Below are 19,704 nucleotides of genomic sequence, written 5' to 3'. Positions count from 1 at the left end.
TTTCACTTGTTAAAGACTAAACTTCAGACAGAAAGGCCCACAAACAAACAGCAACTGAAAACCACCGCAGTGAAGGCCTGGCAGAGCATCAAAAAGGTGGAAACACAGCGTCTGGTGATGTTCATGAGTTCAAGACTTCAGGCAGTCATTGCCAACAAAGGATTTTCAACCAAGTACTAGAAATGAACATTTTATTTAAAATTATTGAATCTGTCCAATTACTTTTGGTCCTTTTAAAAACAGGGTGGCACATGTTAAGGAGCTGAAACTCCCAAACCCTTCATCCAATTTTAATGTGGATACCCTCAAATGAAAGCTGAAAGTCTGAACTACAACTGCATCTGAATTTTTTTGTTTAAAATTCATTGTGGTAATGTCTATAACCAAAATTAGAAAAGTGTTGTCTCTGTCCAAATATATATGGACCTTACTGTAAGCCACTGCCAGAGGAGTCTGGCAGCAGCTCTTTTATATAGCACACAGGAGCGCTAAGCAGAGTGAATCATCTCTTTTGTAAAGGTAGTTGGGGGATATAGCTGCCTGAGGAATGATCATGTAGTCGACAGTGATCTAAGAGGATGTGCACACTGACTATTTCTTCTAAGTCTTTGGAGCACACTCCCAAGTTTTTGATGAATTTTGAGTTTTTCAGAAGGATTTGTAGAGTTTCCTCCTAAAAAAAACTCCCTGTGAACATCCCCTAATGTGTATGAAGCCCCTAAGTGAAAGCCTTATAGGGTCCCCAACCATCCACTCATTTCATTGGAAAGAAAACAGACAAATACTGTCATCTTCTCACTGAGGATCTGAATCTGGAATTGTTCATTGTCCAGAATGGTTGGGGTCCAGTCTCGAAAGCATTCTGACGATTTGGACATGACATAAAAGCCTTTTTTTATGATACTCCTGTAACGTAGCCTAGTTGCTACAGCTGTGCTGATTTATTCATACATGTCCATGCGATCAAATGACGATTATAAGCTGATATCAGCCTAATAGTCCTAGTGATAAGATGCCAGTAGGAGCTTTGGCTGCACCACCAGCAGGTCTAGTTGCTCGGAGAGGCAATGGGTCGCACTCACTGCTGTAATGTGCCTTCTGTGTCACTGCCTAATGCACAAATGGGTTTGCTCATGTGTGTGATCCTTGTTTGCTTTTCAGTACCCGCTCTCTTCCTTGTATAAGTGTTCTGTTTATGGAACACTTACACTAATCCCTTTAGGGCACCAAGTCCAAATTGTTTTGTTACTTTATGGCTTATGACAGTTTTTTTCTGTGTTGTATCAGTACATTGCTATAAATGATACCAGTTAACCCCAATAAATACCATTCCACTTACTAGCTAAACTGAAAACAGCATTAGGCCAGTTTCACACGTCCAACTTTTTTTTTAATGCGAGAAAAGAGAATCGATATTCAGCAGTGTTTATTATCCAATTTTTGGTCCGCGTGCCTGATTTTTGCTGTCCGTGTGGCATCTGTTTATCTGTTAGTAAAAAATAGTTTCCAAGATTCTCCTTCCCAATCCATATAAAAACGGACAGCACTTGGATGACAGATTCATGGACCCATTGAATTGTCTGGATGATTTTATTCTCACATCGGATCAAAATCAGCAAGTCTCCATTTTGTTTGATTTTGTTTAAGTCAATGGGTCTGCACAAAAAAATCTGTGTGAATATGTACATAGATAATAATGGGTGCAAGATCCATCCATACAGACATGGATAAAGCATGTATATGACACAAAGTCGTCTGAGTATAGCTTTAGGGTGGCTTCACATCAAGACTTTTTGTAAGAAAAAAACATGTTTCTTTAACAGTGTTTTTTTTATTTAAACAAAACCAGAAATGGGTTCAAAAGGAATGATAAATATGTTAGGTCTAGTACTTTTCCTTACTACTAAAGCCACTCATCTTCTAAAATACCGCATCAAACTTATTCATAGGATCTTTATTTCCTATGTAAATATATATTTTTTCAGCTGTACGGAATAACATAGCCAACGATGCTATTCTACATATAGTTATCCAGTAAAAAAGTGTATACTGCCAGTAGATAAATACTGTGGCATCCATCGGAGGTAAAGCTTGGGAAATCGTGTCTGCGTGTCCACCCAATGTGCAGTGCAAGCATACAGTGATTGCACGATTATTCATTTGCCACCACTGTTATATAGAATAGGGCCCTCATATTAAAACAACAAGTCCCCCCAACATGTTTCACCATATGCAAGGCTTCATCAGGGGAAGTACTACTTTTGTCCCTTCCCCTGATGAAGCCCTGTACATGGTGAAACATGTCAGTGGGACTTGTTGTTTTAATCTGAGGGCCCTATTCTGCCTAACAATTGTGTGATAATCAGACGCTATAGCTTATTTAAAATGTGCAATGCTAGAAGATTAGGGGAAAATCTTCTTTAATCTTTCATCTGCAATACCCTTATTATTTTGATATTAAATAAAAGTTAAGTTTTATGGCCTACTAGAGAGGTCACGCCATGGAGTTCTCCTCTTTTGTTTTCAATTAGCAATATATCCCTCCCAGGTCATGTGTACCCCACTGGTTTTTCTCTTTTTACATATATTCACTTTATAATTTGGGTACATCGTAGTAAAGGCTCACAGCATTTAGATACATGTGATGAAAGTCTCCGTAAACTATCAGCAATATTGTTATTAAAGTGGCTGTCTCATTAAGGAGATTATAGGCATATCTTTAGGATAATCCACTGATCTCCGAATCATTATGACACCCGCTGAAGGTGACAGCAGTGCTGGGAAAACAACGTGCCCTTAATCTCCATTCACCTTTTTTCCAGGAGGCCACATGGATGCCACTTAGGGTTCGTGCACATGACCGTAATTTCGGTTTAAGCGCTGTCTGTTGGCACTCAGATCAATGTTGTTCCATAGGGCAGTGCAGATGACCAATTTTTTTCCCTGTCTGAATCATCGTGTGATAAAAAAACACAGCATGCACGTAAATCAGATGAGCCATTCAAATCTAAAGGTGTGAGAAAAAAAGCATTGGACGCCATACGGAGCCACATTATAGCATCCCATTTTTATGGATACACTAGCTGAAGAGCCCGGCGTTGCCTGGGCATAGTAAATATCTGTGGTTAGTTATAGCACCTCCCTTCTCTTATTTTCCCATCACGCCTCTCATTTTCCCCCTGACATCTTTCATTTTCTCCCTCACATCTCTCATTTTCTCCCTCACACACCTCTCATTCCCCTTTCACTCCTCTCATTCCCCCCTAACACTTGTCATTTCGACCTCACATCTGTCATTTTCCGATCACTCCACTATTTTCCCTCACTCCTCCCATTTTGCACTCACACCTTTTCATTTTCACCTCACACCTCTCATTTTCACCTCACACCTCTCATTTTCCCCTCAGTATATACCTGTGTGTCATCTCCCTTATATATAGTATACACCTGTATGTCATCTCCTGTACATAGTATATACCTGTATGTCATCTCCCCTGTATATAGTATATACAGGTCCTTCTCAAAAAATTAGCATATAGTGTTAAATTTCATTATTTACCATAATGTAATGATTACAATTAAACTTTCATATATTATAGATTCATTATCCACCAACTGAAATTTGTCAGGTCTTTTATTGTTTTAATACTGATGATTTTGGCCTACAACTCCTGATAACCCAAAAAACCTGTCTCAATAAATTAGCATATTTCAACCGTCCAATCAAATAAAAGTGTTTTTTAATAACAAACAAAAAAACCATCAAATAATAATGTTCAGTTATGCACTCAATACTTGGTCGGGAATCCTTTGGCAGAAATGACTGCTTCAATGCGGCGTGGCATGGAGGCAATCAGCCTGTGACACTGCTGAGATGTTATGGAGGCCCAGGATGCTTCAATAGCGGCCTTAAGCTCATCCAGAGTGTTGGGTCTTGCGTCTCTCAACTTTCTCTTCACAATATCCCACAGATTCTCTATGGGGTTCAGGTCAGGAGAGTTGGCAGGCCAATTGAGCACAGTAATACCATGGTCAGTAAACCATTTACCAGTGGTTTTGGCACTGTGAGCAGGTGCCAGGTCGTGCTGAAAAATGAAATCTTCATCTCCATAAAGCATTTCAGCCGATGGAAGCATGAAGTGCTCCAAAATCTCCTGATAGCTAGCTGCATTGACCCTGCCCTTGATGAAACACAGTGGACCAACACCAGCAGCTGACATGGCACCCCACACCATCACTGACTGTGGGTACTTGACACTGGACTTCAGGCATTTTGGCATTTCCTTCTCCCCAGTCTTCCTCCAGACTCTGGCACCTTGATTTCCGAATGACATGCAAAATTTGCTTTCATCAGAAAAAAGTACTTGGGACCACTTAGCAACAGTCCAGTGCTGCTTCTCTGTAGCCCAAGTCAGGCGCTTCTGCCGCTGTTTATGGTTCTAAAGTGGCTTTACCTGGGGAATGCGGCACCTGTAGCCCATTTCTTGCACACGCCTGTGCACGGTGGCTCTGGATGTTTCCACACCAGACTCAGTCCACTGCTTCCTCAGGTTCCCCAAGGTCTAGAATCGGTCCTTCTCCACAATCTTCCTCAGGGTCCGGTCACCTCTTCTCGTTGTACAGCGTTTTCTGCCACATTGTTTCCTTCCAACAGACTTACCATTGAGGTGCCTTGATACAGCACTCTGGGAACAGCCTATTTGTTGAGAAATTTATTTCTGGGTCTTACCCTCTTGCTTGAGGGTGTCAATGATGGCCTTCTTGACATCTGTCAGGTCGCTAGTCTTACCCATGATGGGGGTTTTGAGTAATGAACCAGGCAGGGAGTTTTTAAAAGCCTCAGGTATCTTTTGCATGTGTTTAGAGTTAATTAGTTGATTCAGAAGATTAGGGTAATAGGTCGTTTAGAGAACCTTTTCTTGATATGCTAATTTATTGAGACAGGTTTTTTGGGTTATCAGGAATTGTAGGCCAAAATCATCAGTATTAAAACAATAAAAGACCTGACAAATTTCAGTTGGTGGATAATGAATCTATAATATATGAAAGTTTAATTGTAATCATTACATTATGGTAAATAATGAAATTTAACACTATATGCTAATTTTTTGAGAAGGACCTGTACCTTTATGTCATCTCCTCTGTAAATAGTATATACCTGCTGTATGTCATCTCCTCCTGTATATTGTATATACCTATGTGTCATCTCCTCCTGTATATAGTATATACCTGTATGTCATCTCCTGTATATAGTATATACCTGTATGTCATCCCCTGTATATAGTATATACCTGCTGTATGTCATCTCCTCCTCTATATACCTATGTGTCATCTCCTCTTTTATATAGTATATACCTGTATGTCATCTCCTCCTGTATATAGTATATACCTGTATGTCATCCCCTCCTATTTATAGTATATACCTGTATGTCATCTCCCCTGTATATAGTATATACCTGTTGTATGTTATCTCCTCCTCTATATACCTATGTGTCATCTCCTCTTTTATATAGTATATACCTGTATGTCATCTCCTCCTGTATATAGTATATACGTGTGTCATCTCCTCTTATATACAGTATATACCTGTATGTTATCTCCTGTATATAGTATATACCTGTAAGTCATCTCCTCCTGTAAATAGTATATACCTGTGTGTCATCTCCCCTGTATATAGTATATACCTGTGTGTCATCTGCTCCTGTATATAGTATATGCCTGTGTGTCATCTCCTCCTATATATAGTATATACCTGTATGCCATCTCCTCCTGTATATAGTATATACCTGTGTGTCATCTCCTCCTGTATATAGTATATACCTGTGTGTCATCTCCTCCTATATATAGTATATACCTGTATGTCATCTCCTCCTGTATATAGTATATGCCTGTGTGTCATCTCCTCCTGTATATAGTATATACCTGAAAGTCATCTCCTCCTGTTTATAGTATATACCTGTGTGTCATCTCCTCCTGTATATAGTATATATGTGTGTGTCATCTCCTCCTGTATTAGACCTTGTTCACATGTTATTTGGTCTGTATTTTACCTCAGTATTTGAAAACTAAATTGGCAGCCTGATAAATCCCCAGCCAACAGGAAGCCCTCCCCCCTGGCAGTCTATATTAGCTCACACATACACATATTAGACAGGTCATGTGACTGACAGCTGCTGTATTTCCTATATGGTACATTTGTTGCTTTTGTAGTTTGACTGCTTATTAATCAGATTTTTATTTTTGAAGGATAATAGCAGACTTGTGTGTGTTTTAGGGTGAGTTTCATGTGTCAAGTTGTGTGAGATGAGTTTTGTGTGGCGACATGCGTGTAGCAACTTTTTGTGTGTCGAGTTGCATGTGACATGTTAGTGTAGCAAGTTGTGTGCAGCAAGTTTTGCGAATAGCGAGTTTTGCGCGTGGCGAGTTTTATGTGTGGTGCGTTTTGACTATGTGCAACTTTTGTGTGAGGCAACTTTTGCATGTATTGCAACTTTTGTGCATGTGGCAAATTTTCCACGCGTGCAAGTTTTGCGTGTGGCGAGTTCTCCATGAGGTGAGTTTTGCACGTGTGGCGAGTTTTCCATGAGGTGAGTTTTGCGTGAACCTAGTTTTGCATGTGGCGAGTTTTGCATGTGGCGAATTTTGCGCATGGAGAGTTTTGAGCTGTGACTTTTGTGTTTCGACTTTTATGTAGCGAGGTTGGTGTATGTGTGGTGAAATGTGCGCTGAGGGTGGTAAGGGTGGTATATGTGTTCAAGCACGTGGTAGTGTGTGGCGCATTTTGTGTGTGTGTTCATATCCCCGTGGTGGTGTGGTGATTATCCCATGTCGGGGCCCCACCTTAGCAACTGTGCGGTATATACTCTTTGGCGCCATCGCTCTCATTCTTTAAGTCCCCCTTGTTCACATCTGGCAGCTGTCAATTTGCCTCCAACACTTTTCCTTTCACTTTTTCCCCATTATGTAGATAGGGGCAAAATTGTTTGGTGAATTGGAAAGCGCGGGGTTAAAATTTCACCTCACAACATACGCTGCAAAAAGATCATGAAAACAGCGAGCACTCACCATCCTCTATTGTCCCATCTTTATTATGGCATATTTTCAAAAGCAGGCATAGTCAGGGAGAAATGTGTTTCGACAAGACGACGGCCGTTTCGCGCTCCTGTGCTTCCACGGGTCTTGATCAAAATTGCTAAATTTTGTGGCTGTAGCTGCGACGGTGCAGATGCCAATCCCGGACATACACACACACAAACATACACACTGTTGTGAATTCCGTCTGGGCTCCCTCTGGTGGCCTTTAGCGATACTGCGGGTCTGGAGCTGGGCTCAGCTGCCTCATTTCCTGCTATGCTGGTTCCTATTTAACTCCACCTGGACCTTTACTTGTTGCCTGCTGTCGTTGTATTCAGTACTGGTTCTGACCTCTCCTGGATCTCCCTGGTGACCTGTCTATTTCTGAGAAGCTAAGTCTTGCTAGTTCTTTTTGCTCATTGTTTCCTTGAATATGTTTCTCAGTATATGATGTGTTCAGTCCAGCTTGCTTATATGTGATTTTTCGCTTGCTGGTAAGCTCTGGGGTGCAGAGTGCGCCCCTCACATCGTGAGTCGGTGTGGGGGTTCTTGTACTTTCTGCGTGGATAGTTTTTGATAGTTTTTGTACCGACCGCACAGATTCCTTGCTTTCTTCTGTCTATTTAGTGTTAGCGGGCCTGATTTGCTTAAACCTGTTTTTCATTCCTACGTTTGTATTTTCCCCTTAACTCACTGTTATTATTTGTGGGGGGCTGTCTAAACTTTGGGGTTATTTCTCTGAGGCAAGTGAGGCTTTGCTTTCTCTCTAGGGGTAGCCAGTTTCTTAGGCTGTGAAGAGGCGTCTAGGTTTTTAGGTAACGCTCCACGGCTGCCTTTAGTGTGTGTGGATAGGTTCAGGATTGCGGTCGGTATAGTTCCCACATTCCCGGAGCTAGATCTACTATTCAGGTTTACCTATCAGGTCAGTTTGGTGATCCTACCACCGGATCATAACAACACACACACATTCAGCTTTATATATTAGATTGCAATTCTCTAACATAGGAAACTGTAAATTGTCTTGGAAATCATTTATAGCTGCTGCTGTAATAAAACGGATTGTATACGGACTGCACACAGATGACAAATGAGAAAATGTTTTTCCAATTTTCTTTGATGAAACTGAACGATTTTTATACACTCGTGTGAACCTAGCCTTATAGTCAGTGGTTGGTTGTTCATATCCGGAGAAAGGCGAGTGTGCCATTTTGTTCTGGGATGTGAGAAGTTTCAGAACTCTAACCACCACCAATTGTTGTGTGGCATTAAAGGGCTTTTACCACAAACAAATTACATTTTAATCAATTGATCTTGGAATAATGATAATTTCCACAATTTGATATGATTAAATAAAATGTTCCTGTGCTGAGATAATCTTATAACTGTGCCCCTGCTGTGTACTGTGTAATGGCTGTGTCTGACCGTACAGGGACATGGTCTGATCATACCACAGCTCCTGGGCAGGGAAGGATATATACCTTTTTGTAAACAGACAATTCTTTCTTTGAGGTAAAACATTGTTTAAAAACAGGCAGGGAACTGTTTTACCACACAAATAATCAGCTGGCATCCCATACTGTCCTGTCTGAATACTCTTTTGCTTCCTCCCCTACCCAGGAGCTGTGGAATGATCAGACCATGTTCCTGTACGGTCAGACACAGCCATTACACTGTACACAGCAGGGGCACATGTATAAGATTATCTCAGCACAGGAACATTTTATTTAAACACATCCAGTTGTGGAAATTATCATTATTCAAGATGAATTGATTAAAATCTTTGCTGAAAAAACCCTTTAAGGATTGTTCAGATGAGCGTATTATTTTGTCATTTTGCACACGTAGAGCACAGACATCCATTATAGCTAAAGTGCCAGTGCACAGGGCCGATTTTCCAATTGGACCGATGGTCTGCTTGGAAAAAAATCGCAGCATGCATCACTTTACCCCATTTTATGGGCCAGGATAATGCACACAATGAAAGGCACCTGTCTGCAATAAAGAGCTGCAGACTGATCCCATCATGTCCACATGTTTGCTCCAATGTGTTTGATGAAACAACCTCTTTAACTCTATAATAGGACAAGGAAAATGTTCCTGTATGTTCATCTGTCATCACAGAGTTAATAATTGCACGTCTGCAGATTCCTGCTGAGAAGTTCCTGAATAACATGCTGATAAATTAGGAAAGGAACCCGGGGTCATTTCTGCACACACCAGGTCTCTAAGGCCGGACATTATGGTGATTATTTTTTCTAGAATGCTTTATGTAAACTGGAGCATTCAGGGCATTCTAATTACGGTAACCCTTTTTTGACCAGGATTTGTTTTGGGTCCTTTTCCAAAACATCCTCAACCAGCTTATAATTCATTTTTATGGGACAGGTGACACTTTTGAGTTTGGTGAATGAGAGCCAGAGTCCCTTTAGTATTGTCTTATACCAAGTGAGGGCTTTGTATTTTTGTAAAAATAAGCCAATGACAAGCAGGGAGGTGAGGTTTTCCTGCTTCCTCTGATAATATCTCCTCCCTTTCTGACAATGAGTGAATTTGGTGTCATGCAGACGTCCGTGCAAATTCGTTTGAGTTGAGCATGGACCCCTAATGTACAGACTGTTGCAGTTCTCCCGAACCCAGCGTCAAAGCCTTATAGAAATATATGAAGCTGTCCCGCTTGGGTCGGGAGAGCCGCGGCCAGTCTGTAAATTAGCAGTCCGTTTTTAGATCGATTTGCACCTACCTCTACATGAGTCCTAAAGCCTAAGCCTGATATATTAAGAAAATAGACAAACTTAAGTAAAAGTAGTAAGAATCCTAGAATGGTAGAGTTGGAAGGGACCTCCAGGGTCATCGAGTCCAACCACCTGCTCAATGCAGGATTCACTAAACCATCTCAGACAGATGTCCATCCTTTGTTTATAGACCTCCATTAAAGGAGAACTCACCACCTCTCGTGGCAGCCTGTTCCACTCATTGATCACCCCCACTGTCAATTTCTTTTCCCCTAATATCTATTCTGTGTCTGTACCCCAATGTATTCTCTATCACAGAATGAAATACCTCATAGTCCTTTGGTCAGTGATGGAAAATTTGTACTTGTAGTTCTTGTGATTTAGTCTGTGAAATAATATGGGATGGCGATATGCCTTACGTATATTATCTAAACATATAGAAAACCTCTCCACCATATCTCAGCCTCAAATCTTGTTTTTCTTGTATATTCATACCTGAAGATGACGAGTACAATGAAAAAAATAAAATGTGATAAGTGATTCAGCGCCACTCCCAGGGGACTGACTCCTGACAATAAGAGGAGTCTCTCGAGATCTTTAATCTATAGGCAGACAGCGAGGAAAAGTTTGTCCTAATTTGTTTTGTTTACATTCTCCCTAAAATTTCACATATAAAAACGAATATAACTTTCCCTTATTAGATGGAGCCTGTCATCACCTTTTTACGTGTGGATGTTCAGATGTGGAAATAGAATTGCTCGGCCTTAAATAAAAATCATACCTTTTTTTGTAGAGATCTGATGTGCCCGTCATGAGAAATCTAGTGTAGAAGCCAAATGCAACACGAGGGGCGCGCTGATGTCTTGGACTGCATCTTTGAAGTGCATGGGCACGCCCCAATGCACTTAAAGCCTGATTTGCATATGGCTTCTATGCTGAATTTCTCTTGACTGACAGATCTGATCGTCACAACAAAGGACTCATTTGTATTGAGGGACAAGCATCTATACAGCCATATTACTACTTCCATATTTTAAAATGTGCTGACAGGTTCCCTTTAACATACAATACAGGACAGGAAACCCATTGAAAGTCATACCTTAGTCATAGAGACCAGTTGTATGCTGGGCGGACCAGCTGCTTTACCTGGACTATAACTGCGTTATGTTACCGGCATAGTAAGTAGAAATACTTATGAAAATGAAGTTATACAGGAGACTATAGCGATTCTGGACATTAAGGCTATGTTCACACAGTGCAGATTATTTGCGGTTTTTTAGCGTTTTTGCGCTATAAAAACGCTATAAAACCGCAAATAATCTGCATACATTAAGCATCCTATCATTTTTAATGAAATCCGCAATTTCTGTGCACATGATGTGCGTTTTTCCGCATGAAAAACGCATTGCGGTAAAAAACCGGACATGCTCATTAATTTTGCGGTTTTTTCGCGGTTTTCCCACTGTCTAATGCATTGGGAAATGTTTGGGAAAAACCGCGTCAAAAACGCGTCAAAACCGCGTCAAAAACGCGCAAAAAAACGCATGCGGTTTTTATGCGGAAATCTGGCAGAAATGTCCGGATTTTCACAGGAATTTTCTGCATCAATTCCTGAACGTGTGTATGGGGCCTAATAGTTGTGAAATAGTCATACTTTAATCACATAACTCCTAATCTGTAAGTTGAGAACCGTAGTGAGCAGTGTCCACCGGCTATACATATTAGAGAAATGGTGGCCAAATGATAGTTTGGTGGCAGCGATTTCCCCTGGCTTCCCCATCCGTAGGATCACTTGTCTCCTGTGTTCTCTATGAGAAAGACGCCTCCGCCGCACCAAACAAAAGGATTGGCTGCTAAAATTCAACAGGCCAGATTCTTCTTTCCTCAATATCATCTGGAGGGGTATAACCAAGAGACCCACATATCAGATGGTCAGTCAAGCCTGCCGAATTTAGTGGGTTCGGTTGACTTTTTTTCCAATGAGAGCCTTTAGTTTTATCTGTGGTACAGTGGTTAGAACTGGGGGTACTGAGTCCTAATTTGTCAAAATTGGGCAGAATCTCCATGGAGTTTGTATTTTCACCTTGTGTTTTACTTGGGTTTCCTCTTGGTACTTGGGATTCCAGATGATAAACTCGTATCAACCGAGAAACCAATGTGATATAAGGATCACACGGCATTTAGGGTAAGTCCTGTCTATATGCGGTGAAGAAGTCCGATGTTACCTAGTGAAGTATCCCAGAAGGCCAGAAATAAAACCAAACTATATATCAACGACACCTTCTCCCACGTCAGAAGGAAATAGATCTTTAATTTGCAGAACAGGTAAAAAGAGCAGAGAAGGCCTCACCTTCCGGCAATGACAACCGTCCTTCTACAGGTGACGTCTTCGTCCCAGTGTGTATTGTCAGAAGCTGAATGCAGTCCAACTTGTATAGATGATTGTGTGTGGGGAGCCGGTGCTGTATTACTGCCTTTTGGTGGCGGGGGCGGAGGGACGTACTCCATGTTCTCAGTTTTAGGAGGTCAGACAGAATGTACTTGTTTATTATTACAAAGGCAAAGCTGAGAGATTTAGGAAGGACTCAGGGAATGTGCCCATCTACAGGGGGATTTGTTCACAGACACAGGTCATGGAGAACTGATAAGAGTCTCTCAAAAGGGAAAGGAAGGAATAACACTGGGCAAGGCCAACAACTTCAGGCTGTTTTTAGAAAGAAGCTTGTGAAGAGGCTGGTAGTCCAATCCTCTAGCTGTCAGCACAATTAGAACCTGGAATTAACTTTCTTAGAATTGAACTTCCTTTGATAGTATATGACCGGCACTCACAGTCCTGCTTTGTCAGCAGCATTCGCCTGTGTTTTCAGCATGGCATAGGTGGTGGATGAGCTGGCATGAAAGATCTAGTGGGACTGGGAATGTACCCTGCTGGCAAACGGCACAGTATTTCCTCAAGTGAACTTTTAAAAGAAATAAAAGTGTTTTATGGAAGGGATTTTTATTGTTATGTATTATTCTGCCACCTGGTAAAATGAACTACATAGTGTAGTAAAATGAAGCTGAATAGAGCTCACCGTGCTTGGTTGTTATTAACGAGGAAAATTCTGGTAGGCGCTCCCGATTCAGGAAAAAATATCCAGAGCACTTTTGTTAATCCAACAGGATAACTTCATCAATTAAAGTTGGAATTTATTGAAATAATATGAAAAAATATATCTAATAATTTTTCAAAATATGCCTATATATGTATATTTCCACACAACGCGTTTCGGCTTAACAAAGCCTTCATCAGGTGTTGCGCTTGCTTGTTGGACACACAGCTGAGAGTATCAGGCCCAATGGAGGACAGATCCACAGCAAACTAGAAGACAGAAGAGGGGAAATCAGCGCATCCATCCAGTAAAATAAGAATGCTTTATTAGAAGTCCATGAAAACGAGTAGAGCCATGCAAAAATGTTAAATACTGATGTGTTTCAGGCCCAACAACCACCCTTAATCTAACTTAGTGGGTTACCTAAACATGTCACATCCACCTTATAAGGCTAGGTTCACATGCCAAATATTTGAATAACAATGGTCCGAGTACTGTCAGTTTTTTTTTCGAAGACAGCGTTTAGACCGGACATGATTTTCTTGGTTAAACACTGCCCATGGAAAAGATCAGGCTGAGCTCAATTGTCCTTGGGTCCAAAAGTTACCGCAGGTTCCAGCTCAATGTTATGTACCGTACACCCATAACACTGGTAATTTACAACGAAAAAAGAACCTGAACAACTATCCAATATTTTAAAAGAAAAAATATTTATTTAGGGATACATAAACCATAAGGAGGGGTGGGAAAGTACCAAGGAAAGAAGAGGGGCAACGTGGGGGACACTGATTGTCTGGAACTCTATATAAATACATAGAATATTTAGCAGCAGGTTAAATAGGTCTTGTGATAATCTCCTGCTGATAAAACACTGATTTTATCAGTGCTACAGCAAGCAGCCCAGTAAGTGATATATCACTGGAATCAGGGCCTATGTCCCTACATCATGCTGTTCTCAGATTGGGAGTCAAAAAAACTTTTAAGGGGAAATGATTAAGGCATAGTCTAGTACAACATTAGAAGTTATTACCAGGTGGCTTAACAATAAATTGACTTTAGCATTACAAGGGACCGAAGGAAATCAGTTTGCTGGTGTTTATTAAACAGCTGTTTGCCCCGTGTGAGGATGTTTTGATCCATGTATGGCAGGATTATGGCGTCTGACTCCTTGAGGTTGTACGCTTACATTCCTCTCCTGCAGATACTATTATTCCGCACCGCTGCCGCTGCTCTTGTTATGATCCATGCTTGACAAGACCAGGTGCAGTTTGTTGGGTTAGTGAGCTGCTCATGTCTGTCATTATACACAATGGAGGAATTCCTCTAGAGCTTTAAATAAAGCAGGTGAGACTGCATTAGATTGGAGGATTAGGAATGGGAAGAGCTGATTACAAACCCTCTTGAACTGATCCACAGCCTCACCTAGTCTGTCCTCGTGAGACACGGTAAGCACTGCAGGTGTTTGGGCCACAGGGAAGCAAACGCCAATTACCTGGTTAATGTTCTGCCCATCCAGGGGGTACATACAGGGGGTGCATACAGGGGGGTGCATACAGGGGGGTGCATACAGGGGTTCATACAGGGGGGTGCATACAGGGGATGCATACAGGGGTGCATACAGGGGGTACATACAGGGGGTGCATACAGGGGGTGCATACAGCAGGTGCATACAGGGGGTGCATACAGGAGGTGCATACAGGGGTGCATACAGGGGGTGCATACAGGAGGCGCATACAGGGGGCGCATGCAGGGGTACGTACAGGTGTGCGAACAGGAGGTGCGTACAGGTGTGCGTACAGGAGGTGCGTACAGGGGGTGCATACAGGGGGTGCATACAGGGTTGCATACAGGTGTGAATGCAGGAGGTGCATGCAGGGGTGCATACAGGGGGTGCATAAAGTGGGTGCACACAGGGGCTGCATACAGGGGGTCCATACAGGAGGTGCATACAGGGGTGCATACAGGAGGTGCATACAGGGGTACATAGTGTCCATACAATGTCTATTCATATTATTTTGTATTATTGTAAGTGGATAGCTAGACGAGGTCTGGTTGAATGGCCACAATGGTCGCCAGACGTTACCCAAATTGACTTTTTCTTCCGGGGATCGTACCAAAGATTGGGTACATTCAAGAAAACCATGCTCATTATCATTCCACTTATATATACTGTAAACCTATTTTTGCACCACATATATACAAGAACATAATTCATAGTTACTTATTAACAACTGTATGTGTGGAGTTTATGACCGATGGCTCTGGGCTACCCATAACCCGAGCACATTACACTACTGCTTCTCCCATAATGTATGCAGCTCATGTAAGGACATTCCAGAACGCCAGTCTGAGGGTGAGGAGGGTGTACCCCACACAAGCGCTCACAGACCCCACAAATGGAATATCACCCTATGTGTCCACTACTATCAGAACAGTCCCCGGGCACGCTCCTGGCACCACTGGTACACAGCTGGTTTTGCTTGTCGAAGCCATGGCCATCCAGCTATTTTCTTTGAAGACATTGCTGCAGGGTAAATACAGTATAAAATCATATTCCCACGTAGTGTAAACCCTGTGGTTTTTTCACACTTTACACAAATGGTCACACCAAAATATGCAATAGCAATCTGCTGTTCTTTGCATTTGTTGTGTGGTTTTTTTTGGTGTGGCTTTGACGGTATTTTTTATTGCATATTTAATGCATTCAAAAACACAACTGCAGTGTTACATGTGTTTTTTCAGGCTCCCCATCGAAGTCTGTAGGGGAAAAAATGCAGCAAAAAACACACAGTTCTACAGAATCCTTAAATGCACAGAAGACATGAGTTTTCATGAAATCCCATCCACTTTCCTCTAACTGGTCAACACAGCATATATACTGCAAAAAAAAGAATGTGGCAAAAAATGCACTATATGGGAAAATGGCCGTACATGGCGGTCATTGAGAGAAAGGGCTATCCTTGGGATACATGGTGGTGGCAGTCAGTCTGAATAAGAGGCGCTCGTACTGTGTATCTCTCCAGCGTGGCTCATAGATGGAGGCCATGATCCAGATAGGATGTCCATATGAACTAGTTGGGTGTATGGACCATGGTCGTCTTCTTGTGACAACCCCTTGGATATACAGCTAACACCAGAAGTTTACATACACTATATAAAGATACACATGCATGTTTTTCTCAATATCTGACATGAAATCAGAATTAACCTTTCCCGTTTTAGGTCAATTAGGAATACCATAATTATTAATATTTGGCAAATGCCAGAATAATATGAGAGAGAAAATGTTTTAAGGCATTTTTATTACTTATTGCAAAGTCAAAAGTTTACATACATTTCATTAGTATTTGGTACCATTGCTCTTACACTGAATGACCTTTTAAAATTTTCTGTGTTTTTATTAATTTTTTGTATTGTCGACTAATAAAGATTACTATATTGTTAGAATCTCTTGTATCTTCTGGTTCTTTCGTACAATTCTTTCTATATGATTGCAAGGTAAAAAAATGGTGTGTGCATGAAACTTCAGAAATCTCATTCACTGTGTGTTTTCACTCCAAAAACGCTGCAAAAACGTAATGTGTGAACAAACCCTTATCATGAAGAATCAGATTCACAGGCCCCAAAAAATCATCTTGAAAATATAACGGTAATATAACCTGACTAAATTGCCAGGTCTGCACGGAGAACGTGCGGTTACTCCCCCAGGAAAATCAGATAAATGGGACATGTAGCTACAGCTCTCGGTTAGGTCCTTACTGGTGGATCTCCATTGATTGAACACCGTGGCTTTACCCATACATATGCCATATGGGTTTGTGATGGTGATAACCCCTCAAAGGAAAAATCAGTATCTGCTGGACAAAAGCCAGAACCCCTATCTATAATTTAGTCCCTTGAATGGAGAGTTTTGTGGTCAGCGATGAGGATACACAGGTATGTGTGATTCCACATTCACTAATATTGGCTCCTTTCAGAAGCAAAACTAATTAAACATGGCCGTTCTTGTATGCGTTATATATCAATGTCTTATCAGTGGAACAGATACTTCCAGTATCAAGAGAAAAATCCTGCTTAAAACTGAGAAAGTCTTCTGCAATGTCGGGAAATATCAGCGGTGTGTATTATTATGGGCTCATGCGGTGCGCTATACCCCAGGACAATACCCACACGATAAAGACTACTCTGTAATCATTCATCTGTCACACAGAGGCAGATAGTATCTTTTCATTTCCGCTTTGGACAGATAAAATATAATAATTTCTTATGCCTTTGTGAAGCCATTGTGCTCTGCTGCTCCTGGTGAGTTTATGACAGCGTTCATGGCTCCATATGGTCCCTTTAACTGTCTCACTTTCCGTTTACAGCTCCCCAACATGTTTGGCGACCTGCGCTCAACTTTTATTGCACTGATGATCGGGTCCTATGCTTCCTCTGCAGTCACCTTCCCCTTCATCAAGGTGAGGACTAGTAGTCAGTGATTGAGAATTACATGTCCCAAAAGAAAAGTATACATTATAGGCACTAAATCAGATTTTCTCAGCAATAATCATGTGTCCTGGGACCTACCGCAGAATGAGCATTTGTGGCGATTAGTAACAAGAGGCATTAGGCCATGTTCACACAATCAGTATTTGACATCAGTATCTGTAAGCCAAAACCAGTAGAGGAACAATCTGAGGAAAAGTATAATAGAAACACGTCACCACTTCTGTATTTATCACTTGCTCCTGGTTTTATCTTAAAAATACTGATGTAAAATACTGACCAAATACTGGCCTAAAAAGGTGAAGAAATAGAAGTATAATGTATGGCAGCACATGAACTCTCTGTGGGCACCTTAGGTCCATAGGCCATATTGTGCTCTCAAAATGCACTGTGTTCTCCTTTAGAGGCAGAGCTTCTAGGGAACGATTCCTCCTTAATACATGGAATGTAACTTGCCACCATCTTTTACTTGTGGAATCTCATGGAATCCTAAAGAAAATGTGTGAAATTAGTGGCACATGGAGCAACAATAGGCCCCATACCAGACCATGGTCTCAGAGCGCATTTGTAATAATCCGTGTATCATCCTCAAAGCTAATAGAACCAAGAGGCGACATAAAGGCACGATAATATGGCCCGCTGTGCAACGTGCGAGGGGCTTTTCAGGCATACAATCCACTTAGCCTATGCCCTCTTGCACTGGATTTGACTTCAGGAGGTGCTTTCTAGTACACTTCTTAGTAAATAAAGCAGAAACCTTATTTTATAATATTTTATTATATTTTTCTGATATTTGTATCATTCAAGTTAAGAGAGAAACATGACACTTTATTTTTCAGACAGTTAAAAACAGATTTGTTAACAGAACACAAACCAGAATTTCCTAGAATGATGACTTTCTATCACAAGAATGTGAAATTGAATTTCTGCCTTTGTCTGCAGGTTATCTATGACCTCGGCGTGACTTTTGTAACTATTCTGATTGTCTGGGCTGCTTGCGCCGGACTCGTTTTATTCAACTGCTTCTTCAACTGGCCTCTAGAGCCATTCCCCGGACCAGAGGACATGGACTACACGTAAGGGCACCACCAGTACTAGCAAGTCCCTGCCACCATGATACTACTCGGAGTCACGCTAATGCTGTTTGTTATGTCCACAGTGTGAAGATAAAGTTCAGCTGGTTGGGATTTGACCACAAAATTACAGGAAAGCAATTCTACAAACAAGTGACTACGGTGGGCCGACGGCTGAGTGTAGGGGGCTCCATGAAAAATCCCAAAGAGCTGTCAGCATTACAGGAAGGCAATAAACTGTGCCTGTCTACAGTAGATCTGGAAGTGAAATGCCAAGCTGACAATGCAGGTAAATGCTTAGTCTGACATACCCACTATACAAGGGCCGTCTAAGTGGCAACTTATTGGGAAAAGTAATGGGTAGCATAGCTAATTTTCAGCCCCTGGGGTCCTGAAATGGAATCTGACCACAGGGGTCCCGGTTTCCTCCCGCACTCCAAAAACATACTGATATACTAATTTGCAATTAGGTTAAAGCCAACAACTATATTAGAAACCTTGCAACTTACTTGTTATTATATATCCTCTCTGCTCTCAAGAAGGGAGAGAATTTTAATTTTATTGTTTAGGTTACCGCCATCTCTGCTGCCTGTCAGCAGTGGCCGTTGTTGTAATGATGGAGCGAAGAAGTACTTACAAGCTCTTTTCTACAGAGCTTGGAAGAGTATGATGGCCTCCAGACTTTTACACACAAGTGAGTTTTAAGCGAAGCTATCAGTAGAAAACGACCTATAGCCTAAATCGTGTCTTTGTGTTACATGTTCTTTTATTTAAGTTCGCTAATGTTTTTTTTCCCATATAACGATCTTTATGAAAAAAGCAATATAGTAAAATTCACACTGGCCACTAGACTTTTTTTTAGACTTTCTGTTCTTTCAAGAAGATTTTTCAGCAGACGCCTTATCATCAGAGTCAGGATTAGAATGCCAGGTAACATCTCTATATATAACAGAGGATAGGCGATGTCACTTGCTTCCTTCACATGCTCTTTGCACAGACTCATTACTTACTTTCATACAAAAGATAGGGTCAGGGGACTGACCATTGTGGCTATGTACATGTGTTATTTCCTGAAACAAACAGGAAGTTAGGGTTTAAAAAAGCCCCAATGGCCAATGTGAAAATTTGCAAGATTCCTATTATTTATTCATAATACAGATTGTGATATGGAAAGAAAAAAATACAACATTGCCAAAGATGTTCAATATATTAATTTAACACAAAGCATGATTAAAGAATAGGTCA

General features: G+C 41.2%; 1 protein-coding gene across 2 annotated transcripts in view; it reads left to right on the top strand.

Moving 5' to 3' along the window:
• The window catches only part of SLC43A2 (solute carrier family 43 member 2), a 90,979-nt gene that overhangs the window by 44,235 nt on the left and 27,040 nt on the right, over positions 1-19,704 (top strand). For both annotated transcript variants that reach the window (XM_077294460.1, XM_077294461.1), the window contains exons 6-8: positions 17,266-17,358; positions 18,329-18,462; positions 18,546-18,748. In XM_077294460.1, the coding sequence (XP_077150575.1) occupies positions 17,266-17,358; positions 18,329-18,462; positions 18,546-18,748 (430 nt within the window). The remainder of the gene's footprint in view (positions 1-17,265; positions 17,359-18,328; positions 18,463-18,545; positions 18,749-19,704) is intronic.

This window comes from Ranitomeya variabilis, chromosome 3, assembly GCF_051348905.1.
Source record: "Ranitomeya variabilis isolate aRanVar5 chromosome 3, aRanVar5.hap1, whole genome shotgun sequence".
Classification (NCBI taxonomy): domain Eukaryota; kingdom Metazoa; phylum Chordata; class Amphibia; order Anura; family Dendrobatidae; genus Ranitomeya; species Ranitomeya variabilis.
This window is presented reverse-complemented; position numbering and strand designations above follow the sequence as displayed.